Source organism: Mirounga leonina, unplaced genomic scaffold (genome assembly GCF_011800145.1).
Source record: "Mirounga leonina isolate KUSES-001 unplaced genomic scaffold, KU_Mleo_1.0 Mir_101283, whole genome shotgun sequence".
NCBI lineage: Eukaryota > Metazoa > Chordata > Mammalia > Carnivora > Phocidae > Mirounga > Mirounga leonina.
Window position 1 is genome coordinate 2743856 of NW_023270096.1, and position 27700 is coordinate 2771555.

At 43.7% G+C, this 27700-nt stretch overlaps 1 protein-coding gene across 1 annotated transcript in view; it reads left to right on the forward strand.

Moving 5' to 3' along the window:
* The window catches only part of AR (androgen receptor), a 184037-nt gene that overhangs the window by 147218 nt on the left and 9119 nt on the right, over window positions 1-27700 (forward strand). Inside the window, exons 4-6 of the mRNA XM_035012622.1 lie at window positions 823-939; window positions 17537-17824; window positions 23522-23666. Of these exons, the coding sequence (XP_034868513.1) occupies window positions 823-939; window positions 17537-17824; window positions 23522-23666 (550 nt within the window). The remainder of the gene's footprint in view (window positions 1-822; window positions 940-17536; window positions 17825-23521; window positions 23667-27700) is intronic.

The following is a 27700-nucleotide window of genomic DNA, read 5'->3' on the forward strand; positions in this document are numbered from 1 at the left end:
TCACCTGTTGTGATTCACTTCACAAAGAGTGAGCTTTATCTCTGATTTTTATAACCTGCAGGATTGGGGATATGATCACTATCAATTTAAAGACAATTAGAAATCTCATGGAGTTCCCTTTTATAGAAGTTTTACCTGTATTATTATTATGAAATAAAGCACTGTATTAGCTTGAGTATGATCCTTTGAATGACTACAGGGGTCAGGATGTAGAAGCATTGCCTAAGTCCAAGTCTCTGCTGTGTCATGCTAAAGGAGTGGTAATTTCTGCCATTGATCACTTTCCCATGGACGTTCTTAGCTTTTTTTTTTTTTAAGATTTTTTTTTTTTGTCACAGAGAGAGGGAGAGAGGGAGGGAGAGAGCACAAGCAGGGGGAGAGGCAGGCAGACGGAGAAGCGGGCTCCCTCCCCGCTGAGCAGGGAGCCCGATGCAGGGCTCGATCCCAGGACTCTGGGAACATGACCCGAGCCGAAGGCAGACACTTAACTGACTGAGCCTCCCAGGTGTCCCATTCTTAGCTTTTAGTAAAGGTAGAACATCTTTATTTTTATAAACCAGTGAGTAGTCCTTGTCATAAAGGAAGTATCAGCAGGACCTCAGTTGTTCATCCCTACAAAAACACCTATGAAAACCAACAATACAGCATCGAATTAAACCAGGCTGTGTGATTCTGTGTGATCAAATTGTTTAGGGCCATTCTCTGTCCACTTCTCTCATCCAGCAAGATACATCCTTATGCCCTTTCTGCCTAGAAATACTAAAGGAGAGAGACTCTGGAAATGCATTAATGGGGCATCTACTGTTCTGTTTGTTCTCCCAGGGAAACAGAAGTACCTGTGTGCCAGCAGAAATGATTGCACCATCGATAAATTCCGAAGGAAAAATTGTCCATCTTGTCGCCTCCGGAAATGCTATGAAGCAGGGATGACTCTGGGAGGTATGATACTTCTCTTCCTTTTTCTTTTTCTTCCTCTCCCTCCCTCATTCTCTCATTCTCTCTTTAAACCAGATTTTCCTCTTGGGTGCTTCTGAGGTGGCCAGCTCTACTCTAGATACAAACTGACTCCTTCATCCACAACATGGCCATCAGCCAGCTGGTGCCTTTCTTTATCCTTAACCATGTCACACCCCAGTCTGGCGCTCAGCATAGGAACAGGAGGTGTGAAGCAGGGATCAGGACCCACCGGGGGTCAGTGAGCGTGGAGGTGATTATGAAGGATTCCCCAGGGGACACAGCGATACTGGCCCTATGTTGTTGCATGATGAGCAGGATGAGAGAACTGCAGAATCCAGAATAATCACAGGTGCAGAATGACCCAGGCACAGGCTGGCCCTGAACACCCAGGAATATCCTCAGTTAACTACCCCTATATTGTAGGGCTGGCCACCTGGAATGAAAAGCCGCTTCTCTTTGGAGCCTGTGACTAAGGTTGCCAAGCAGAACCAGTTTCCTATCCCGTATCTCCCAGGGTTGAGCAGGCCTTTTAATCATTTCCCATTATTTGCAAATCTATTGATAACTTCCAAAAGCATTTTCTCGTAGCACAGTAGCTTGACCGAAGGAAGATAGAGTTTTTTCAAGTGCAGCCGCTCATAAGGCTCTCTGTCCCCTAGTCTGTGTCTACTGTGAGCGCTGTCACCATTCCAGAAAGGCTTGGCTTACACTTCTATTTTTCCCCTCCAAATTCCTCATTTCTTCATGTTTACAACTGCTCAGTGGCAAGGGGTACTCCCCGCTGCCTGCTGCTTCGAGAAAGAAGCACCTTTCATGAAAAAAAGCAAGCTCATTAGTCTACTTGGATTTGGAAATGGAACTTGAAGAAAAGCAAGCTCTTTTCCGAACGCCTGATACTATAGCCTCCTACCTGATTATTCATTATCAGCCTGGAAAACCCAAGTTCTTAGAATCCTGCCATTTTCCCTCCCCCTCTCAAGGCTCATTTAGAGCCCTTGTCCATCTCTGGCTCTCTGCAAGGTGCTCAATACCTTGTCTGCCTATGTACACGGTTATAGAGACCAACTTGTTTTCTCTGTGTGGGTCTTCACGTTGGTAACTGTATCCCCGCCCCCCCTCCGCTTACAGGGCAACAATAGTCTTTAAACAGACCAAAGTACTACAAATGAATTGACTCAGGGTCAATTTGAGACAGTTGCAACAGAACCATCTCAAGTAGTGTCTAGTACTCCCAGACATCGCAGGCAGATGCTCTGAGTTTTCCAGGTAGCCGCATTAAATGAGACTCAAATACCGGAGAAAGACCAACCTTGTTCTTATTTGCTTGGTATACTCCAGAGAAATCCTACAATTGTGGTCTACAGTGGGGAGGAAGAAGCAGGACTGGGGTGGAGAAGTGTGGAAGGAAAGCCAGGAAAGGTGACAAAGGGAGTGATAAAAGGAAATTTTCTTCATATGAATGTTGCAGCCCTATGGTGAGAGTTCTGATACACTCAGCTCTCAATTTTTTAGCCCTCTGTGAATGGTGTGTAAGAGATGGAGGCTCCCAGGTAGAGAACCCCTTGGTTTTTCATCTGCTGCTATGAATTGTAAGCTTGCTTTGACACAGGTGAAATTTAATGGTAACAAAAGTTCTCCTAAAGTTTGGGTCCAGATCTTAAAATTAGTTTCATGTTTCAGCCAACATCTTCCATTATAAAACAGTCCGTGACATGATTATAGTGAACCTCTTTTGAAAAGGAGTAATTTCACTACTCCCTATATCAGTGAGGCATAAATCTGTGAATTAATTTCATGGAGAGAGCGGTACACTAAGTTTTCAAATTGATTTATTGGATAGAGTGCTCACATTTGAAATGGGCTTGGTCCCAACACAAGGAAAAGAAGGTAAGAAGTGCTGTGAATGGCTTTCGTTGCAGATCTTTTCCTGTGATAGTTATTGAGTGTCAACTGTATACAAAGGCACCATACTAGGCAATGGAGCTCAGGCTGGCAAACTTGAAGAAAGGTCTACAAGATACAAGGATTCTTGATATTGTGTATGTGGTCTTGCCTTTGGAGTCAGGCAGACCTAAGCTAAAGGCCCAGCTCCGTTATTTACTGTGCCCCTCTAAGCCTCAATTTCTTCATCTGTAATCTAGTGGTATCACTCTGTGATGTGACCGTGATGAACGTGAACATCCTTGGTAATTGACAATGTGCTTAGACCAATGTGAGGGCTTACTATGACAGTGAGGTCACTAGTAATTTAGATGGTGAGCACTTCCCAGTTGGCTTTTACCCTGAGTCACTTGGCATGCCCTATAATATGTAACAATTCCAACAGGCAGAGAGAATATCAGCAGAAATCACGCTTGATCCCCTCAAACGAAAAGTACCAGCAAAATCCGGTTTGGAAGCCGATTCGTCGTTAAGGGAGTCCTATATTATGTTCAAGTACCACGTCAGTAACATCCCAAGTGTTTACCCATTAAAACACCATTGTTTGAAAAACAAACCTTTCCATCTTCATAAACTTACCTTCACATTCCCTGATTCTCTGCTGCAAACCCTTCTCAAGTGTGTGGTTAACTTGCAAATTCAGTGTACACTACACCTCTACTCAAAAAATGGGAAAAAGAAAGAAAACATAAATGTAGAGTGGTCCTTCCAAATACTTGAGCAATAGACTTCCCTTTTCATAAGATTTGGGTTTAGCATAGACATTCTGATCACACTGAAGGAGAATTCATACAATTTTGTTTTATTCTTCCCATCGCTCAACTCAAAATGGTATAATATATTCTAAAATGGCAATGAGGAATGTGGCCTTGAGCAAGTCCCTTCTCCCCTCTGAGGCTCAGTTTTCCCATCATAAAACTGGGATAATGAGATTGACCAAGGACCTTTCTGGCACAATCGTTTTGTGATTCTGGGTCTAAGGTCACAGAAAAAGCCTATCAGTCTTTTTTTTGGATTACATCTCCACTGCTCTCAGAAGTATAGGCTGTCTAGAGGTGAGTGTTTTGACTTGCCTGATCATTTTAGCTGCCTCAGGTTGCACCTGTGTAAGATATATTACGTTTCTCAAAGTAGACTGGATGTATAGATTATTGAGGGAGTGGAGGGCAGAAGGGTTATCACCTTGGATCTTAAAGAAGCTGGCACTCTGTAGCTGATGCTTGCTTAGTGTTGAGGCCTCAAGGCTTTCTCTGTAGTGTTCCATCTACTCTTTGGTGATGGGATCTCCTTAACTCAGAGATATTTAAAACACATAGCCTTTTCCTTTCTCCTTCTAGGCTTATCTACATGTTCATTGCTTCTTTTCTTAGCAGCTCTTGGTGTTTCTTGGTGTTTTCCAAGGGTGGTTGGGTTCTCTGGGTGGGTCCTTTAAAGACTACCTTCAGGCTATTAACCTCCCATTCACAACAAGGATGGGCCTTTCTTTGTACCTCGTTCATTTCTGGCTGCTTTTGAAAAGCTACACATTGCTAATTGCTTCAAGAATCTATTTAAGATTTTATTTATTTATTTGACAGAGAGAGAGACAGCGAGAGAGGGAACACAAGCAGGGGGAGTGGGAGAGGGAGAAGCAGGCTTCCCGCAGAGCAGGGAGCCCGATGCGGGGCTCGATCCCAGGACCCTGGGATCATGACCCGAGCCGAAGGCAGATGCCTAACGACTGAGCCACCCAGGCGCCCCTGCTTCAAGAATCTAAACCTCTTGCCTACTTTTAATGTAAAGGAAATACTTAGAAATATAACTGTCCAGAAAAAGACCTTCCCTCTAGTGAATTAACTGTGGCTTTTTCACAGCCCATAATTAGAATAAGTGCACAGCCCTCTCTCACTTTTCTCAGTACTTCCCAAGGATATACTTCCAGTTTCCAAGATGTAATGAGAAAGAAAGAATTGCCCTGACCTGCCATCTTCTCTCCTAACCCTTTCCTCCTTCTTACTTTCCCTCCTACTCCTCCCCAAACATTTTTTTTTTTCATTTTGCAACTCTTGAGTTCTCTGCTTTTAATAAATGGCATTAGCCCCTGCTTTTATTCCTTCCTCTCCTGGACCCTGGAAGATGGTAGGCCTTTCAGGAATTTCATGTAGCAGCCAAACCCCAGAAGAGGAAACCTGGAACATGTGAGAATCTCAAGTGTTCAGCGTTTTCTTCAGAGGTTACTTTAGCACATTTGAGAAGTCTGTTTCCTACTAGAAGACTGAACTTTACATCTGAGACTCAAAACTGTTAACAGACCTGCAGGTTTTAATAGCCTCCAGGATTCTCTAGTTGGGAGGATGGCTCAGGGAGCCCATGGCCATGATCTGATGACACCCTTGTGGTGTCCAGTGTTGAAGACCGTCTTGAAGCCAGCTCTTTCATCATTCTCCGTGCTCGAGAGCAGCCCTGCATTGGTACTTCTGGATCACATGTCCACACATGTCCAGATGCAAGAGAGTGATTCCAACAATGAAACACTATTCACAGCATGGTTCTTCAGGAGGCAAATGTCACAGCATTTATCCATCCATCTATTTATCTGTTCATCCTTTCAGCCAGCCAACTAGCTAGTCCTTTTGTTTTTCCACCCGTTCACTCATCTATTTATCCATTTGGCAAATATTTATTTATTGAGTGCAAACGATGTGCCAGACCCTATGGTAAGCGTGTTGGGGGAGCAGAGATGATTAAGATAAAATCCCTGACCCCAAAGAGTTAAATAGGCGACAGACAGTGATAATGAATACATCTTAACCTTAAAGGATGAAGAGGAAATGACTGGGAAGAAGTTGAATGAGATAGAAGGGACGGGGCATTCAAGGCAAAGGGCACAGTTTGAATAAAGGCTCAGAGACATAAGAAAAAATGCACTGAGGGTTTGAGGAATAGCAAGTCGTTTAATATGCCCAGATCTGGGGAAATGGGGGAGGTAAGGTAAAACCACACTGAAAATGGACTTAGTTATTATGCTAAATGGTTTGGATTGCAGGCAGCTGAAGATCTGTGACATGGGATAGACATTCACATATCATTTTGTCTGTTTCTACATTTGGTTTTTTAAGACAATTACTGGCAGCATGAGTGTGGTATAGGTGAGGACCTAAACTTTAGAAAAATACATAGTAGGCCAGGGAGAGAGAGAGAGAAGAAAAAAAAAGGTCTAGCACCAAATTTTGCTTCACACCTAGGATTGCAGACTTGGTTCCTCCATTTGGGTTGATATGTGCAAGTACTGACCACGTACATAAGTTCTTCCCATATACAGACTCCTTGCCTTGGTCTAGGCTAGTGTTTCCTGGCATGGGTTCTGAGAAAACTGGTTCCATGGCATGGAACTGGCCTCTGTATCACCTTTGAATCAACTCTTGAAATCTGTTCTCCATGGCCTAGATCGCCGTACTCCAGTTGATTGCATACATATTTGGTGACACATTGGAGGGAAAAAGGTATACTTCTCTCTAATTACAGTTCTCAAGCAAACTTGTATGTGGAGAAACCAGAGACTGTGTCTCATAATTCCCTCAAACCAAATTATCTGGGACAGCACATACATGTTGTAGTCTGTCTTTGAGTCTTTGCTTTTAGAGAACTACGGCTAGAAGTAAATAATTTTTTCAAGTCATCAAAATTGATGATACCCCATATCTGGTACTTGAAGGAGTATCTTACTTATAACATTTCCACTTAAAATCCTTGAGTTTTTAAAGTGTAATAGGAGCAGAAAGATTTTATTGTTGTTTACTTTTGCTGTAAGTGCTCTAAAATCCCTCAGTTGCTCTTGAGAGAGTAAAATGATGTCATAGGCAATATTTTTCGAAGGCAGTAGGCAGAAAGCTAAGAGTACACAGAACACAATAGGTCATATATACAAAGGCAAGTATTTTCTAAATATAACAATTCAGAAACAAATTATTTGAAATAACAAAGCTGTTTGTTTGAAAACATTTAACTTTTGATTTAAAAAGATAGCCACCTGCTTTTACAAATTGTAGGATGTAGTCCTTAAGATTACAAAAGCATTTAAAATATTTTCTTATTGAACTGAACTAATACATAGACATTTTACCTGAGCAAGATGCTTTTTTAGAGAATTTTGCCCATCCTTTGGGATCATGTTTGTATGAAGTAGAACTAAGGGGAAAAGTACATGGCCACCCAGAAATCAGTAGAGCCTCCAGATTGTCTTTTATTGATAATATTTCCATGACAACAGGTATCTAGGAAGTAAACAGAATAGCATCACTACCCTGGGTCACCTTTTCTAAAATCAAGTTCTACTTTCCTCAGTCTAGTAAATCCTGGCTACACTTTTTAGATCTCTTAAGCCAGGCACAGAAATGGGTTTCTTTCCCCTGCTTAATACTCCGAACTCCTTAATACACAGAACCAATGGTTCTGTGGCTGAAGTGAAAACTGATTGTTGAGGGACATTTCAGCCTTCTAGCAGTCAGCAATTTAAAAATGTAAGCACAAATCCTGAAGAAATCACCTGCAGAAAACTTGGACTCGCATTTAGAATTAAGAAGAAAATCTGGATCTTGACCAAGATAAAAAGGTCACCAGCCCCGGCCTGCACAGGGTGGTGTGTCATGTTGGCCACAGTGAAACTGGAAGAGACTGAGGACTCTCCCCAGGGTGGAAAATGAGGCATAGAAGCTTTGATTAGTGAGCTGTTAGGCACAGAGACATTAATTTTGAAGCATTCCCATCTCCAGGCTGAATAATAATGCTTTTAATATTATGGGAGTTTGGCTGCTGCAAGAAATTCAGAAGACCAAATAGGGAGGCTTTTTTGGTCCCTGAGTAACTGTAATGAGACTGTTAAATTCTGCCTCCTTCTTTTCCTCCAGATCCTCCACTCCCACTAATTATTGCCCACGGTGTACAAAGAGGCACACACAAGCATATATATAAGCTCCTTAGTATATTTGTCAATGAGGCAGAAAAGAAAGGGGGGAGAAAACAAATCTAAGTAAAGAATTCCCATTTTTTCCACTTTGCCTGACTTAACAGGTAGGTAGGAAAAGAGAAAAGAACCCCAGTCCAAAAGGGCAGCCACCCCGTTTCCCCAAATTTTGCATGCTGCTTCTTAAATCCGAGGACCTGTCTCAGGCATCTGATTATGGGAACTGCTAGGTGCAAGCCCATCTTTAAGTTGATACGTTCAACATCCCTATTTTCATATTAGAAAAATTCCGCGTTGGCAGTTGCAAGCATCTCAGAACAACCAGACGCTGAAGAAAGGCTGACCTGCTTCATTCAGAATGAGGGTTCTAGAGGGTTCTAACTGATAACTTGGAAACACCTGGAATCTGAAGTTTAGGGCCTCAAGCCCTTGCTCCTCAATACAGACTCCATCCAGCATTGGGACTGGGGTTACTCTTTTGGTTAATGACTCCCCAAAACGGGACTGATCGTTTCCCTACCTCACAGGGCTGTTGTGAGGACTAGCTCTAGAAGTAGCATCAATTATCATTCATGTAGTAATATCACGATTGTTGATTTCTGTAATATGACTTGGCATTAGCAGAGTGCTTTTTGATTATTCTTGATCATATGTGATAGCACTCAGGTGGATGGATGCAGTGAAGCTCTGGCTTGGTTGTTCGCTTTCCACAGCATGCTGCCAGGAAGAAGTTTTGCTGCCGGGGACTCGAGGTGCTACCTAGAACAAGAAGCCACCGTGCCTATCTGAGGCTCCTGTGGCCATTTCTACTTGGTCATTATTCAGCTCGTGAATTTCCCCTTACCTCAATTCTGCTGGACCACTGCCAAGGACTTAAGATTTTTAACCTCAGGCCCCATCACTGAGCTGAAGGCACCTAAGTTTAGTAAACAAGGACCAAATTTCTGCTTCTCCTGGAGGAGCCCTAAGAAGCCAGCTGGCCCCTCTCTCCAAACAGATCAGGGGACTAGAGTCAGTTATTTTCTCCTTATTCCCAAAGTCAAGGTGATTCTGTTTTCAGAAACACATACTTTTAACCCTTTCATACAGAGGGAGGAAGGCAAAAATCTAAAAACCAGTGCCGACTTCTTATTTCCTGTTGATGAAGGAGGAAAGTGGATCCAACTCTACCCCTTACTTCTAGCCTTAGTGCCCCCACAATACTCCAGTACTCATTCACATCATCCACTTGCCTCTCCGTCACGTGTGAGGTCTTGTTCTTTTCTCAAGCTAGCCTCAAACTTTGCATTATTCTAAGAGGAGAGGCACTTAGAGTTCATAATATCTTGCTATTCTCTGTCTCTGCCCCAGAAGCTCCATATTGAAAGCAGTTTCCTTCTGGTGGATGTGGAGTCTGTGAGACTAGGGACAGACAGATATGAGAGAGCACTCTTTCTGCCTTGCCTGGGGCCTGCATTTTCCACCCTCTTTGTTCTCCAGTCTCCACCTACACACACACACACACACACCCCCTCTGTCTCTCTCTCTCTCAATCCATCCCTCTCCCCTCTCCCTCCCCCCTCTTCTCTCCCTCCCTCCTCTCTCTCAATCCCTCCTTCTCCCCTTGCCCTCTCCCTCCCCACCTCCTATCTCCCTCCGCCCCCCCCTTCTCCTTCCCCTGACTCAGCAACATTCTGGAGAAAAGCCAAGGAAGGACTTTAGGAGGGAGGGGAGTTTCCCGCTCCTTGGGACAGAATTTTAATCTCCAGGCCAAGGAGAGGTTCCCTAATGTGGATTGAAAGGCTAATGTAGTTTATTTTTTAACTGCTTTCTATTTGTTTGAACGTTGCATATTTCTGCTAGTGAATTTTCCTTAATAAAGCCATTAATATATCAGTGGTATTTTCTTATTTACAACAGACTGACAGAATTAATGCTGTTAACTTTGGGCCTTTTTTGCTTTTTCTTTTTCTTTTTCTTTTTTTTTTTTTTTCCCTCTCTCGTTTGCTTTCCAGGTCATGCTGACCTGTTCGGCTTGGGCTGTTTCACATTTGTTTTTAATGTCAGTTTAAATGTAATTGTAAAAGCATGTATGCTCTAAATTCATGTAGTTACTTTTTCCAGTGGAAAAGCCTGGTATGTGAAAGCATTTTCAGGCTCTGCAATTTCACATGAACAGATTTTTGGTAATGACTCTGTGCCCCTCACCCAGGATGGCATCTGGACAGTGACCCCCTTTCTTCTGGCTGACTAGTCAGAGAGAGACTTGGAAATAGTTTCTGCCAGATCCTGTGCTTTGGCAAGGCTGTGCAGCATTGCATATCATTCTATTATTAATTACATTTACTCCTCCATGAACTAAAAACCATTAGACTAAATAGTCCAACATAAACCTTGAAAGATAAAATTTGATATTCCTTTTGCAGACTATTTCTATGACTCAGAATTGGGACTGGGAGGAGAATGGTGGCACGGGGGAGAGGACCAAGGAGGCTTCTTGCCTGAGAAAATTTGGCCTACGCTTATTAGTGTACACTTATATTTGGATGCACCCCTTACTAATCTTTCATTCCATGCTTGCCAAGGACTGGCTTTGTTCCCTGCCTCTTGTCCTGTCCTGCTTCTTCCCCACTCATCTCCAACTGACCCTCCTCCCCATTAACATGCTATTCAACCTGATGAAATGGAAAGAGTACCACCCAAGAAGTCAGGATACCTGAGTCTGTTTTGTGATCTGTTACTATCTAGCTGTGTGACTGGGGGCAAAACAGCTCTGGCCTTCATTCTACTCATCTTTTAAACAGGGATTGGTTTGAACAGGAGAGGAAGGGGTAGACAAGATCTGGGGCCTTCAAACATCCTCTTGGCAATGTGACCTTTTCTTCAAACAAAATCTGATGAAGAGTCCCAAATGTAGATACGGAATAAAGCACTGCTGTTCTAGTTTGAAAGAAGGAGCCACATCCTCAGGCCCACTTTGCCTCCTCTCAGAGGCCCTTAATGGAACTTGTAGACCTCTTGAGGCTCTACTGTCGTAGTAGGTTTGATGTCTGGGGCTCTTATAACTCTGATTCTCTCTCCTAATTGATTTCAGTCCCCTTGGAAACTCGGTATGGTTCATCAGGTAGCTTATTCAGAAAGAAGCTTACCTGCTTAAGATAAAGGGGATGAAGCAGAGCAGTGTGGGGCCCAGCAGCCAGCAAAAGTAAAAGGCAGAATTTATTGGCTCACGGAATTTACTCTGTTCTAAGCACCTTTGTCTTAGCATGCTTTCTCTTGGGGAAAATTACAACAATGCTGTGAGACGATCCTATTATTATCTTAGGATTCTGAAACCTGTCAGTTTGGCCCTCAACCTTTGGCTTGAGACCAGATGCCCAAGGTGGAAGGCTATGCTTCCTATAGGTTGCCACCCTAGGCAGTTCTTCAGAATGTTTTCTAACTGAAGATCCATTATTGGAAAACGTCATAGCCTGCCCAACGGCATACACTTTTACCAGATTCAGAGCACTTTCACTGAGATCATTTCATTTCCTCCTAATAATAGTTCTATGCAGTAGTCAGGTCAGATTGGAGCCAATATATAGATGAGAAAATGGAGGTGCAGGAGACGTCAAGGGATATGTTCAAGGTCACATATCCCGTAAGACTCTGAATTCACCACCACAGTAATAAAAAGTCCTTTATTGCAAATAACATTTTAGAACTTTGATGTCATCATTGCATTGTGCCTCCTTAAGTTTAGTGTATTTTTTTTTTTTCATCATGCTTCAGTCTTGGAGAGTCCTTCTGGTGGTGTAGAATCGTCCCTCCACTCACAGGTGCCACCACAGTAACTACATATTCCTCATTAAAAACTTTATTATTTAGGTATTAATAATATCTCCCACTTTACAGATGAGGAAATTGAGGTACAGAGAGGCTAGGTCTTGTCCAAAGTCACACAGCTAGTAAGCGTCGAGCCAGGCTTACGACAGATGGTCTGGATCCAAATGCTCTGCTCTTAACTATTGCCTTTTATACATATATGAGAAAACCAAGTGCAAAAGGAGGAAAAGGATGTGCTCAAGGTCATATAGTGAGCTCCCCTGAATCGGAATCCAGTGTTCATCTGATCTTCTAAGCCTAAAGTTGTACAGGGAGATCCTCAGACTGCAGCCCCAGTGGATGAAAAGATGGCTGGCGTGATGGAAGCCAGAGGCCACACACTGGCTTTCCCCAGGCCGATATTCACTTACAAAATTCTGTTTGCCCAGCGCAGTCTTTGTTTAGAAAATTGACATAGACCGCCCCTAGGCAGGGCATCAATTACTTTCACTTTCCCCAGCCTACCCTATTTTTGTGCACTAGGCTCTTTTACTCATTTACATATCTGCCTGACTAGTGAAGATATTTGAGTTCATGACCCCTTTATTTAAGCACCATAAGATAGAAGCAGCTACACACCCACACATACTCAAATACACGCATATGAGTATGGCCTAGTCTGGCTTTCACAAAGAATTTGCAGCCCTGCACTGAACATGTCTTCATGTTGCCTTAGCATTTAGAATTACACTTAAGATCTGACTTCAGTCTTACAAGCAGTTATGTGCAGAAGAAACTCCGTTGCTGTTTTTCATTTTATAATGTGTTACTCTTCCCTTCTCTGCTATATCTGGTTCTCTTAATCCTGCTGTGTTCCTTCTTCCCCGTGCCTGAGTTAGGTCGCCCGCAGACCATTCACTCCCAGCTCTTTAGAAATGAACGGAGAGTAAAGGAGTCATTTCGGAGGGCTCGTTATGGGCCAGGCATTCTCTCTCATTCAGTTCTCATAAGTGTCCTAAGAACTAGGTGGTGGTACTCCCATTTTACAAATGAGGAAACTGAATCTCAGAAAAGCTGAGAGAGCAAGGAGTTCGAACTTACAAAGCTAGTAATTGCCAGAGCTGGGATTTGAACTCAAGACCGTCTGACTCTGAAGCCTATTATCTTGCCCTATACCACACTTCTGTAAGGAAAGTGTATTAGTTTTTTATTGCTGCATAACAAATGACCACAAACTTAGCAGCTTCAAACAGTACCTATTTATCAGTTCACAGTTCTATAAGTCAAAAGTCTGACACAGCCTGACAGGCTGTTCTCAGCTCAGAGTTTCACAAGTATGAAATCAAGGTGTTGGCCAGCCTGCATTTTAATCTGGAGCTCAGGGTTCTCATCCAAGTTCATGTGATTATGACAGGATTCAGTTCCTTGCATTTGTAGGATTAAGGTTCCCATTTCCTTTCTGGCTGCCGTCCAGAGGCTGCTCTCAGCTCCTAGAGGCTGTTCTCGTTTCTTGGCGTATTGATCCCTCCACCTTCAAAGCCAGCAACAGAGAATCTTCCTTACGTTGAATTCCCTGGACTCCACAGATGTCTTTCCAGAAAGAGCTTTGTCCCTTTTAAGGCTTCATCTGATTAGGCCAGGCCTGTCGAGGATAACCAGCCTTAAAATTCAGTTGAATTATGACCTTAATTACATCTATCCAGCCCTTCCACAACCACAGGTAGATTAGTGTTTGACTAAATAACTGGAAGAAGATTGTGAGCAACCAGGGATTAGGACGCTTGGGTGCCATCTCAGAAGTCCACCTACAACAGAAAGTGATTCTTGTGTGCTCCAAAGTTTATGGAGAAGAGAAATATCCTTGACCTTAGGGAGAGTGATCCAAGTTTTCTAAAACTTGTGGAACTTCACCTCACCTGCCTCTTCCCTACCCAGGGATGAGAAGGCCTCTATCTTGAGGCGGCAAGGAATGAGGCTGGAACAGTACCTAAAGGTCACAGTGGCTACAGAAGCTACATATAAATCGCATCTACCTCTCCTTGGGGATGGGCCATGGAAACTGAATTGAAAAATCTGTCTCTGGTGCTATAGAGAGCCCTCACAGGGGTCTAATGCCACCAGGCTGAAAAGTGAGTTCTCCAAAGGATCCAGGCAGCAGGATCCAGACATCATGTCAGGTGCTCCAATCCCTTAAAGAGCTGGTAGGGACAAGGAAGTAACTTGCCAGTGCCCTTTTGTTGTCACTGATCTGAGACTGAAAGACGGGGAAGAGATGCAAAGCAACTAAAACACTGTTAGATTATCCACCTTTACTGTCCCTTTTCTCCTGGCTTCTCAGTGTAAGTAAACCAATGGGTCTCTCCTATAGCGGGGGCTGGCAGGCCTGTACCTCACATGAAAGAGTTAGAGCTGACTCCGGGGCTCAGGTGCAGGAGGAAGGAGGGCTGTGGGGGTGGCCTTCATGGAAGAAAACAAGGCCTTGGGCATTGAGTAACAGCTGAGACTAGCAAGCCTCATTGTCCAGCATTCCAAGTCGTCTAGCAACATGCTGGCCTCTGCTGCAGAAAGAGAACAGAGGATCCCCTGGCAGAATGAATGGAATCTGATTTCAATTATGTCCAGTACAGTCACCCTCTTCAGGCAGAGAGGCCAGAACACCTGGTGCAGCTTGGGCCACTGTGGCTGCAGGGACAGCACATTACCCAGGTCCTAGACGCAAGTGGGAATGCAGCTTCTTTTCCTCAAGCAGATACCATATAAGTCTAGAGGAGGAGGATGTGAAAATACCAGCCAAGTTCTCATGAGCACTGTGCAGAAAAGGGGAATTATTTCATGTTGATGGACTCTCCCCACAGTCTCTGCACATATTGATCTTGCCTATAATGAGTTTGCTTAGGTCCACGAGTCATCACCCCACTGAGATCTGAGTCATTGGTGGGAGAGTCGAGGTGACAGAGTGTACCTCACTGATTGCACCAGCACCAATTGCTTTGTCCCCATACCTTTGAGAAAAGCCCAAGGATTCATCTGTATAAAATTTATTTAGATTATTTTCTTCTTTATCAATAGCATGAGTAGGGCATAACAAATGAGACAGCTGCCCCAGAGAACAGTCTAAGTTCACAGCATTATTCCATAGAACTTTCTGAGATGATGGAAATATTCTATATCTGTATTGTTGAGCACTTGAAATGTGGCTAGTGAGACTAAGGAATTCTATTTTCATTTTCTTTAATTTTAATTAATTTCAATTTAAGTAGCCACATGTGGAGAGCCGCTACTGTGTTGGACAGGGCATACCTAGAAGGAGCTCAGAGAGGTAAGTGCTGTGATAGAGTAGAATCGGGTTAGCCAAAAGGAGAGCCAGTGTGGCACAGGGAACTCTGGATTAGGAATAAAAGCCCGGGTTTTAGTCTTAGCTCTACCACTAGGTGACCTCACTCTTTCTGGCTTCAGCCTCCCCAGCTTTGACGCGAAATGTTGGATTAAGGTCAAAAGTCCCAAAATGGTAGCTAAGGACTGAATTTAACTTTGGAATACAGATGAGTTCCAGGAAAATTTTTTAAATATTACATGAATGCCTTCTAGGGTTTTGTGTATGTGGGTGTCCACATGCATGTGCATGGCAAGGGCAGGACGGCCAGTAGTCGTTTACTCCAGTTCACCAGAGTGCCTCCCATTCCCCTACACACGCATGCACGCGCACACACACACATACCACTGCATTACCTGTGTAGACTCTGAAGGTATATCGAATCTGTGGCCTTTGGATGAGATGATATCTAAAGGCCCTTCCTACTTTGTCATGCTGTGAATTTTTAGGCCACTACAGTGCTCCAAGCCTGGTTTTACTTTGGGCACGTGACTAGAGTATTTTCATAGTTTCCTGCCTCTTGTGTTCTGGATTTGATGCTAGTTCCTGAAGTTTGGAGTCAAGGGTGAGGATGGAAATCTGGGAGGATATAACCCCAGCCCCACTCCTCAACTCCACTGTTCGGCTAGAAGTAGGGTTCGGAGCTTCAGAGACCTTGAGGAGGCAGCATGTTATATATAGTAGAAAGAACATAACCTTTGTAGTCAGCAGACCAGGTTCAGATTATTGGGTTCTCTTTCTTTCTTTTTTTAAAAAGACTCTATTTATTTGACAGAGAGCGAGAGAAAACACAAGCAGGGGGACTGGCCGGCAGAGGGAGAAGTAAAAGGGGGGCTCTATCCCAGGACCCTGGGATCATGACCTGAGCTGAAGGCAGATAGGTGTTTAACCGACTGAGCCACCCAGGTGCCCCAGGGTTCTCTTTCTTTGATAGCTGTGTTTCCTGAGTTTATTCACTTGTAAAACAGGGATAGGAAATATTCCTAATCTCCTAAAATCATTGTGGAGTTAAATGATGTAATGTGTTCATAGACTGAGGCATGTAGAAGACCCTGAAAAAATAGTCACCCTCATTTTTCTTAGTTAGCCCTCAGGCAGAGGGCTAATTACATCTCTGTCCTCTTTCAGGTTGGAATGGGGGACCATGTGGTCTGTCAGCTCCTGAGCTCAAGGCCAGAAACTGCTAGTGATGAGAAAGATGGGGTCTCCCTCTAGAAACTGTACCAAAGGAACAGACCCAGTAGGCATGGCCAGTCTGTGGAGCTGCCTACAAGAAGTCATGTCAGCCATGGGTTCACCAGATGCCAAGACATTTTGGAGGCCAGGCCTCTAAATCTGGGAGAAGATGGGCCCATACCTTCCATCCTGTGCCCTTGGTGGAAGGTGGGAGGTGGGAGTTGACTGTGTGTGTGCATATCTCCTTATCACTGACTGTCCAAGCCCTGCAGAAATGGCTGCTGGACAATGTCATCTTGCACTCTGGGCTGATTTTCCAGAGTACTCTGAGTACTCTGTACTTCTCTTACACCACCAACCTCACCATTTTCTCCTTCTCTCTCCTGGTTGTTGATCTAAACATGTGATCCATTCTTGCGTTGACTTACTGAGTTGCACTATGACTGGAGTTTGCAGGACTTATTTTTCTAATTAGAGCTGAAAGTCAGTTCCAGATAAGTATCTTTTTCTATAGGATCCAGAAACATATCAGCAACAGGTTTTGTTGCATTTATCCATTTAAATTGAGCAATCAACTTATCTCTTTGTTTTATTTTTTATTTATTATTACTTTGAAGGGATTAGAGATAAAGTGGTTTAGGGTTCTCTCCGGTGCAACTGCCTTTGCTAGGCCTCAAAGTTATGACCTCCCCAGTTATTTCTATTTCTGCCAATATGAACACTAGTAAATATCAGGATGCCCAAGTACCTCTAAACTGTGTGTGTGCAAGCACGGTGCAGGGCGGGGCGGGCGGGGGGTAGAGGATGTTTCTTAAGGCTCAAGTTTGGGATTATTGTTGTTTCAAAAGAAGCTGTTTCTATCATCCTTTCCAAAGGCTGCTTCTCAGAATGGGTCCCATTTCACAGACTGATAGAGTCAGGGATATTCTGTTACTCCTTTGATAATACTGGGGATTTCAGCCCTTTAGTTCCTCAATCTGCCCTTTGCTAAAGAAAAAAACTCACTATGTGTGTTACAGTGTATGTTCAACTATGGGCATAATGTCTGACAATATCTGAGGCTGTATAGTGTTCAGTAGAAAACGCTGTAACACCAGAAAATTCCCATTTATTAAATCCAGTGTGGGATTGAAGAGAAAGCAAGATATGAAGGTATGGGTTTAGTAGGGATTTGAAATGATAACTCACTCATTCAACCAGTGTTTAAACTGAGCACTTGTCCTTAAGGAGTTTAGATTCTGTGACCAGGCAGAATGAATATCCCTAGTATCTTAGCTTAGGCAACTTTTCTAACGGGGTAGCTGAGTTGGTGTGTTTTTGTCGTCGATAATAAATCCAAGGTTTCCTTTCCTTCCCTATAGCCCGGAAGCTGAAGAAACTTGGTAATCTGAAACTACAAGAGGAAGGGGAGGCTTCCAATGCCACCAGCCCCACTGAGGAGCCACCCCAGAAGCTGACGGTGTCACACATTGAAGGCTATGAGTGTCAGCCCATCTTTCTGAATGTCCTTGAAGCCATCGAGCCAGGCGTGGTGTGTGCTGGACATGACAACAACCAACCTGACTCCTTTGCAGCCTTGCTCTCTAGCCTTAATGAGTTGGGCGAAAGACAGCTTGTACATGTGGTCAAGTGGGCCAAGGCCTTGCCTGGTAAGGAAATGGGAAGAGGGGGCATGGGATAAGGGAGATCATATTTAGTGAATTGCTCCTGTGGGCCAGCACCATGTCTTAACTCATGCAGTCCTCATCATAGCCCTATGGAGGGTAGAGATTGGTATAATTCCCACTTGAAAAATAAGGAAACTCCTAAATCAAGGAGAAGAGCAGCATTATAGAGTATCCCATGTTCCTCACGTCAGCACACAGCGGTCACGTTTGCATGTTCAACCTACAGACATAGCAAATTTCCCCATAATCACAGATCACATGGACATACCCTTATATGCCTTAAGACACTCTTGTACATGTGCACACACCGGCTTACCCGCAGAGATTGTCTTGAGCCTGACTGTCTTCAGTATTACCCGCAGGAGGCAAACCATGGGAACTCTTATAATACGGTATGGTGGAAAGAAAGAGTTGGGCGTCAGAATACTTAGGTTCTAGTCTTAGCTCTGCTGGTAACTCGTTGTGTGATCCCTTCCCTTTCTGGGTCTCAGTTTCTTCATCTATGCTGTGTGAGGAGTAGTTTGGACTAAATGGATGGTTGTCAAATTGTGCTTCAAGGAACACTTAGTGCTCTTTAAACTGCCCTAGGAATTATAGTAGGAGGTAATATTAGGTGATAATGAAAGAAATACAAAGTGTTTGTCTAACTTCTGCTTGGTTACCACCAGTGATGGGGAACTCACTCTCTCCCTAGGCCATCTGATGTTTGAACAGGTCTGATTATTAACATATTAGAGGTTGAAGAAGCCTCAGAGCTCCTCTGTCCAAGGATTCCCAACCTTTCCTTTATCAGCCCAACTCTTTACTTCTTAAAAGCATTGTATACAGATCCAAGTGGAGCTGGTTGATTTAAAGCCAGTGCCTCTCCCTCACCACCCTGAGAGAAGCCTCAAGTCACTCTTGCAGAATCTTAGGGCTCCAAGGAACACAGTTTGGAAACAAGTGAAGCATAAATTCTTTAAGGGTTGTCTTAATACTAAAGTTCTATGACTCAAAGATTGTTTTGAAACATCAACAACCTAAACCTGTTATGGAGTCAAAGATTAACCTGCCTTCTAAGAAAAACTGCCATTCGGAAGGAAATTTATAGTGAACACAGCAGTTTCCTTTGTATTACCTGATTTCATCTTCCTAACAGTCCTATAAAGCAGGGATTCTTTTTCCCATTTAACAGATAAAGCCACTAAAGCTCTAAGAAGTCAGGTGCTTGGCCTACAGTTACACAGTCTGAAAGTAGCAGGGCCGGAACTTGAGCCCAGGTCCCCTCCTGATTCCAAATCCCCTCCTCATCCCACTCTACTGTGGGATGTGTCTGTGTGGTATCCCTGTAGTTCTGGAGCCCTGGGATTTACAGTGAGGGGCCAAAACCTCATCCAAGCCCACTTGGGTCATAATATGATCTTGTTGCCTTCGAAGACATTGTATGTTGGCTATCAAGCCTCTGTCTTTCTAACTCACAAGGCCCAGCCATAGCCACCAGACCATCCTAACACCTTCCTCGTTTGAGAAGCTGAGGTCGACTAGCCAGTAAGATCACTGGGAAGAAAGCCTGAGGACTCTGGTTGTGTATGCACTGTGACAAAACAGAGGGTTCACAAAGGGGAAAAAAAAATACAAAAAAGAATAAAAGAGAAAGTTGCTTGAATTTTTATTACTTATTCGGCTGGATGTCTTGATGTCGTGTATAACAGAGAATCAGCTTAATCTTTCCTAGTTGTTGCCAACCACTTAAATTATCCTATTTTATGGGATAGAGAACCTTTTCAAAGATGTGATTACACTTAATCCTCACAGCAGTCCTGTTATTCAGAGGAGCTATTACTTCCATTTCAAATGACAAGGCTCAGAGAGGTTAACTAACTTGTTCCATTTGGTCATTTAACAAATGGAGCCAGAATTTGGGCTTACATTGTCTGATTTCTAATTTGGTGGTCTTAACAATAACCTAGTGCAAATCATTATGGCAGAATTTGTATGACCGGCAGTCACTGGCTTTGTTCAGCTCAACCTCCAGAATGGGAAGCCGTCTCTTTACGTTAACAAGTCTGCAAGTCAGTGTCAGTTCACCATCTAGCTCATCCAAGGAGATGATTTCCAATCCTGAGTCATTTAAAGTGACAGCTTCGAAAGAAAGCCAATTGCCACACTCATAAGAACTGTTATTCATATCATCAGTAATTACCTGCTAGTTCAAGTTATTTGCTCATCCAGCAGATTGAGTTCCTGTCCTGTGCGAGCCACTGTGCTAGGCATCTACTCCAATAAATTTTGTTATAAGTTTTCTGTGATGGTGATGATATATGTAAATCACCTAGTATAGTACCTGGACATTAACATGTAACAACTGTCAATTGAGGGTGGGTGAGTAGGTTGTATACAAGTACATTTATCATCAGTTGCTTCTGGTTTGGAATCTCAGCTAAACACTAGCTGTGTGACTTTGAGCAAATCACATGTTTGCATGTGCTTCTGGTTTCTCATTTGTAGAGGGGGTACAACAGTCACTGACTTGCTAATTGTTAGTAACATTGAGATCATGTCGAAAGAGGACCTAGCACAGTAGCTGAAACCACAGTAGATGCTGTGTAAATGATGGGTCATTATTATGAGGCGGGAATGCCAAGCCACTGCTTTCACCAAAGTCAATTTAAGCTGCCACCAGCCTTGCTTTAGAAGCTCATGCCTGGGTCCCAGGGATGCTTTATCTTATGTGAAGACCTTAGCTGTCAGATGCACTATAGCACTAAAGATTTCCCAGCTGGCCTTTCTTTGGACACGTCCTCCCAGACTAGATAGGGGACTACAGGTTTCCACTGCAGATTGCTAAGCAAATATGATTGAATTTTATCGAGAAAACAGAATCTCAGTGAAACTTTCTCTGCTCCCTAACCTGTTTGGTGTGTTTCAGAACCTGACAGTGACTCCTCTCTATTTCTCCAGAGTAGCCTAACACAGTGGCAAATAGGTGTTAAGTGAAGGTGTGCTGAAGGAAACCTGTAGGCTGGAGCTACTGTTTGCTCAAGTCATCCCTTACTTAATAGTCATGCTAACTGGGCAGGCAACTTCAAAGGCTGGGCATTAAAAAACAGAGTTAGGTATTGTGATCATATTAGACCTATAGGAAAATTAGCCTGCTGTGTTGTTGATGTGGACACAGTAATTAGGATTGAGCAAGTCTCACTCAGGACCATTAGTATTATTACAATTAGTACTACAGCCAAACTAAGCTTTCCCTTTTTTCTCTTCTTTGTTAGTTCTCTGGCATCTCGAGGAAGGAAAAAAGCATCAGTATTGACAGCTTCCTTGGTACTTGTATCGTTTAATCCTCATTCCCCCTCGGCACCCTCATATTCACAAACTAAGCAGTCAAGTCTTTCCTTGCTTCCACTGCAGAGGTTCAGGGTTCAAGCTCCCAGGCCCTTTCCCCAAGAGGTGTTCCATGCTTGGTCCCTGCTTTTTGTGTCCTACTAGGAAGAGTCAGTACCAGGAGTTCTGTGCTACAGAATGACTTCTGGCAGGAAATACTCTGGGGTCTGAGACTTCAGCTAGTCTGTCAGCATATCACTACAGTGAAGATGGGAGGCACAGGCCTGGGAGCTAAGATTGCAGCCAGTCCATTGAGCTGCAGAGGTGGTGATATGGGGACTCTACAGTCCCTGATGTCTGGTAGGCTTTGGACCTAAAAGAAAAGAAAAGCGAAATGGGGTTTTTGTGTGGGCAAGGACCAACCAAGCACAATAATGTGTCTAGACAGTGTAGACTTCAGACCTGGGCCTATGGTTAAGAAACACTCACACTTGGTAGTTCTTGGGCTGTGTCCTTCAGCAGTAGAGTGGGAAAAGCACTGAAGTAGAGAATTAGAACACCTAAGTTCTAGTCCCAGTTCAGCCACATAAAGACTATACGACCTTGGGGAAGTCGGTTAACTTGTCTGGCCCTCAGAATCTTTGTTGGCAAAATGAGTGTCACATTGTCTACCCTCCAGGGTTATTGTGAGACTTAAATTAGGTGATCAACAGGAAAGTTAGAAGCTTTATCTAAATTCATGGAAGCATTCCTAATGATGTATAGCAATACAAACAGATAATTCTGGCTCTTTTGGGGAAAAGAGAAATAGGGTACTGGTAGGAGATGAGCCCTGAGGTGATTCTCTAAACATCCAACTGTCTCAAAACTTCCAGAAGTGTATAGCTACATCTGTCCTACCTGTGTGGTATTATGGAAGTAGCATCTAGGAGCCTCCGTTCTCTCAGACTAAGGGAGATAATTTGGAGATCATCTAATTCCCATTTTGTAAAATGAAAAAAAAATGGGGGTCCTTATTCCATTTAATTACTATCAAATTAATACATATAATAAATATTAAATTAATATTTCAAAGGCGTGTACTCAAATATCTGAACTGTGCTATGTACTAGGGAGGAAAAGATGAAAAAAAGGGATGGTTCCTGTCTTCAGGAATCGACAAGTCTTGTGGAGGAGACAGATGTGTACATAAGTGTACATAAGGGTACGTAAGTAAATTCCAGTACTGTGTAATGAGTGCTGTAATTTGTAGGGCTACACAAAATTCAGTAAGAAGGTAAAAGAAGAATCATTAAGTCTTCTGCTTAGATGAGTTGGAAAAGGCTTCACAGAGGAAGTAGCTTTTCAGTGAAGACTTGAAAGATGAGTAGATATTTATCAGATGGAAAGCCTGGGGCGGGAGGAATGCATTCTAGGCGAAGGCAACTGCCTGTGCAGAGAGAGCAGAGATGCAGAGGCTTAAGAAAGTATGGTGTGTTCAGCAAACTAAACATTTTAGAATAACTGGAACCTAAATTATGAGAAGTGGCAAGAAATCAGTCTAAGGAGGCAGGCCATAAAGCACTTGTTTGTGTAGAATAATGGCAATAGGGCAGGAATGGCAGAGTAGGAAACTAGCAGAGCCAGGTTACTTGCTGAGTAGAAAATAATGGACAGGAAGTGAGAGTCCAAAAGAGGATCAGAGAAAAAAGAGGGAGCCTGAAGGTGGTGTAGAGAAGGCAGTGGCTATCAAAGGCATTCCAATGTATGCCGATATGTAATAATATCCATTTCCCAGGGTTGTTCGAAGGGACAATTAAGATTATAGCTAGAAAAGATCTTTGTAAAGTGAAAAGTGCTGTTCACACAGGAGAAGTGATTATTACGCTGCATCTTCAGAAAAGCATAGTAAGCAAGAGCACAGGCTTTGGAGTCAGGCCGCTTGGCTTTGGAACGTGGTCTGCCAATTACTAGCCTTATGATCTTGGACAAGTTTTTAACCTTTCTGTCATGCATGTTTACTGATTCATGGAATGGGCTTACTAATAGTACCTACTTTATTGGATTGCTGTGAAGATTAAATGAGTTAATGTAAGTAACATACAAGAGTTCATCCATTGTAAGCAGCCAGTGTTAGGTTATTATTCTCTTCCAAATGACAGTACCATTTTTGGCCTCCATCATCATCTCATTTGAGTAGCTTAGTGAAGTAGGGAGAGCAAAGAATATTATCCCCACCATATAGTTTGTTCTTCCCCTGCTCCTCAGCATTAATGGTCCCTGGGGCTCCTCAGGAGCTGCCTGAGTGCCAGAGGTTCTCCGCCCAGTAGAGGGCTGGGACTTCATTCAGCCCATCAACGCTCAGTCTGACCACTGCCTCTGCCCCATCTTCAGGCTTCCGCAACTTGCACGTGGATGACCAGATGGCAGTCATTCAGTACTCCTGGATGGGACTTATGGTGTTTGCCATGGGCTGGCGGTCCTTCACCAATGTCAACTCCAGGATGCTCTACTTCGCCCCTGACCTGGTTTTCAATGAGTAAGTCCCCGTGGGCCCAGAACTCACATAAACATAACATCCTGGCCAGACCTGGTCAGCGGTGATGATGATAATGGGAGTAACAGTGGGGGAGGGGGTAGCCCATTTGACCTGTAGGTGAGGCAGTAGAGGCTCCAGCCAGCCTCCCCAACCTGAGGTGCCTTTGCCCTGCCGAAAGGCCACCTGGTGGAAAGCAATGGCGGTGGAGGGGGATGGTGGTTGGTGTGGAGCCATTCCTTTCCCACCCAAGACCTAGTATTTTGGCCATGTTTCTGACCTGTCCTGTAGATTTTCTCCACCTCATGTCAAGATCCCTCTCCTTCACTCTGAGCAACACAGGGAATGGGCAAAAAGACTAGCTGTGAGAGCTGAAGTTCCTGTGGTCCCCTTGCTACCACTGAGGGCTACTGCCAGTCACCATTTGTCGAGCAGCTCTGCTGTGCCAGGACTATACTAGATACTTCCTAAGTCTAGATACTTTCTCATTGAGCCCTCAGGATAATGAGATTTCCCCTTTTTATAGGTAATATTTTTTAATGCATGAGTAAAAGTAGGCTCAGCAAAATAAAGTGGCTCACCCAAGGCATGATGGTGACAGAATTCAAAGTATGTCTGTATAACTCTCAGCTCTTATACTGCCTCATGGTGGTAAATGACAGGGAGGAGCAGTTCTACCACTCTCTGGCCATGTGACGTTGGCCCAGCCACTTCTCTTCTCTTTAAAAACAGGTTTAAGTGGCGCCTGAGTGGCTCAGTTGGTTAAGCGTCCAACTCTTGGTTTTGGCTCAGGTCATGATCTCAGGGTCATGAGACCTAGCCAGCCCCACATTGGGCTCCACGCTCAGCAAGGAGTCTGCTTCCCCTCTCTCTCTGCCCCTACCCCCACTTGTGCTCTCTGTCTCTCTCTCAAATAAATAATACATCTTAAAAGAAATAGCCCATATGTCTATCGACAGATGAATGGATAAAGAAGATGTGGCGTGTGTGTGTGTGTGTGTGTGTGTAATGGAATATTACTCAGCCATCAAGAAGAATGAAATCTTACCATTTGCAAGTAGTGCATGGATGGAACTAAAAGGTATTATGCTAACCAAAATAAGTCAATTAGAGAAAGACAGTTATCATATGATTTCACTCATGCATGGAATTCAGTATACAAAACAGAGGATCATAGGGGAAGGGAGGGAAAAATAAAATAAGATGAAGTCAGAGAGGAAGACAAACCATAAGAGACTCTTAACTACAGGAACAAACTGAGGGTTGCTGGAGGGAAGTGGGGTAGGGGATGAGGGTAACTGGGTGATGGGCATTAAGGAGGGCACATGGTGGAATGAGCACTGGGTGTTATATGCAACTGATGAATCACTAAACTCTACCTTTGAAATTAATAATACACTATATGTTAATTAACTGCATTTAAATAAAATAATATTTTTTAAAAATAATAAATAAAAATAAAAACTAAAAACAGATTTAATTAATCCTTGTCCTGCCCACCAGCTCTATTTATCCTTCATGAATTTGGCCAAGGGCTCAGACTTTGGAATTACACTTACCTCAACTAAAATCTCTGTTCTATAATTTCCTGAATCACTGTCTTTGGGCAAGACTTGACTTCTGTGACCTTCAATTTCCCTGTCTGTTAATAAAATATAACTTTCTTAAATGGTTTGTTATGATGACTAAAATGGGAGCTAATGGATGTGAAATGCCTGGCCCATGATAGGCAAGAAATAAAAAAGAAGGACCTTTCTGATCCTCTTTCCCTAATAGTGATAATCTTCTCTCTGTCTGTTGTTCGAGGTCCCCCGATAGCATGTGACTGGAGCTGGCCAAAAAAATCTCCCCAAGGACCTTGAGCTAGTCTCACCACAGAGAATCCTTTTGGATAGGGCAGGAATTGACCTTCCTTCCCCTCCAGCCCTCTAACCCAGAAGAGCCTTAAAATAAAATGTACAGGCTACTGGTTCCTTCCAGTACAGCAAGGCCATATGGGGGAAAATGAGTATCCCCAGCTGCCCTCTTCCAACCCAGCTAACCCTGGTAGCCAGGAGCTAAGAATAACCATTGGGCTTTTGGCACAACCTGCTTTATGGTTTCAAGATCTCCAAAGAGTTACTTAAGATGCCATCTTCTGGGACAGGCCTTTAAAAGCCCTCTCCTGTGTATCACCCTTACTCTCCTGCTGCCCTCCAGTGATTGAATTAACACTCTGGGCACCTGCACCACCCTCCCCATCCAGAGCCCTAAGACCCTTGAATCTTTGCAAGATGATAATTGGTGTTTTCTAAATCCTCATTCCCTTTTCTGCCTCCGTGGAAGTAATGAGGCACTCCTTCTCAGCTTTCTGGCCCACTCCCATGTAGCTCTTCAGAAGGCACAATGGGACTCCCAGCACGGGCAGGGTCCTAGACCCATCAAGCCCCAGCGCTCCTGAAACAACAGCACCCCCCTTCCTCTTGTAGGAACCACCATGTGAGAGCTCTTAGAGTCCCTAGAAACATCTAAACCAATGTTTCTCAACAGGGATGCTGGTGACATTTACAGAGGAATAATTTGGCATTGTGTAGGGTATTCTTGCATATTGGAATATGTTTATGTTTAACATGCCTGGCACCAGCCCACTAAATACCAATAGGATCTCTGTCACTGTAACAGGCCACACTTCCCCCACATATATCTGGCATCCACTAGGGAGGTAGTACACTCCAGTACCAGCCACTAGTTTTTGCCAGCCTCCTCAAGATATTAATATGGAGACTGAAGCCCAAAAAGAGAGAGAGAGGGACTATGAGCCAGCCCATTTCCTGATCTCTCTGACACCAAGCCCTGTCATCAGCCCTGCTTTCTTCTCTCCTCCTCCCCTCTTTGTGGAGAACACATGTTGTGAGGGTTATGGGCTTGGACCCCAGCTGTGTGACCTTGACTAAATCACCTAATTTCTCTGAACCTCAGTCTTCTCATCTGTAGAATGGTGAATAGTATTAGAATGGCACCTTCCTACATGTCATTTATTGAACACTTACTATGTGCCAAGCACTGAGCTCAGTGTTTTCCAATTTTCATCTCTTCTGTTACCACTCTCTCTTATTCTCACCTATCTCTGCCCTCTTCCTGAATTCCATTCCTGCCCCTTGTCTTCTGCCTTCCACTCTCTTCTCCCTTTCCTTCCCATTAACTCTCTCCCTACTCTTTTTGTCCTTTCTCCTTCTTGTTCCCTTCCCCTCTGAATTCCTTCCCGTGCCTTCCCTTTTTTCTTCTTTTTTTTCCCCACATTTCTCTGTCCCTGGGACTTGCAGCAGTGTTACATCAATCCTCCACATCAGGACCATGATTTCAAATGGTAAAAAGACTGCAGCGTTATCATCAGCAGAGGCTTGGAAGTACAGTAGAGCCTGGAGCCAGATCAGGTCCAAGGGTCAGCAGATCTTACTCAAAAATTCTCTAGGGTGAAAGACCTTGGAGCAACACTGCTTTGGTCAGTTGACTTGTGATACTGTCTAAACACTTCCTCTTTCTAGCTGGTCTCCAGCCTGAATTGAATACACCATCTGCCCCCCTTCCCTTTTTCTCTAGGGCAGCCAAGATCTTTCAGAGATAGGGTGCTGGGCTTCCACCCAACCAGTACCAGGCCTGCTTAGTCCATGGACAAGGCTAGTGGTTTGGGGACCAAAATGTCAAACCACAAACATCAAGCCTAATCTTGGTCTTTTTCTTCACCACTTAAGTGGGTGTTAAATGCCCTTTCCTTTCTCCACAAGATACAAAATCAGTTTCTCTCTCTCTCTCTCTCTCTCTCTCTCTCTCTCTCTCTCACACACACACACACACGATTTCTGAAGTGCTGAAAACCAGGAAAACCAAATAGCAGGAAGATGGTGCATCTTCCTAGAGGCTTGCGCTTGCCATGGCCACTCATAAAACAGAGAGGTTGTTCACCCCTTAGAAACTGTTCAAGCCTTGGCCACTTCCCTATATAATTTATAGGCGATAATGTGATGATCTGTTGACAAGTCACTATAGTGAAAACAGCT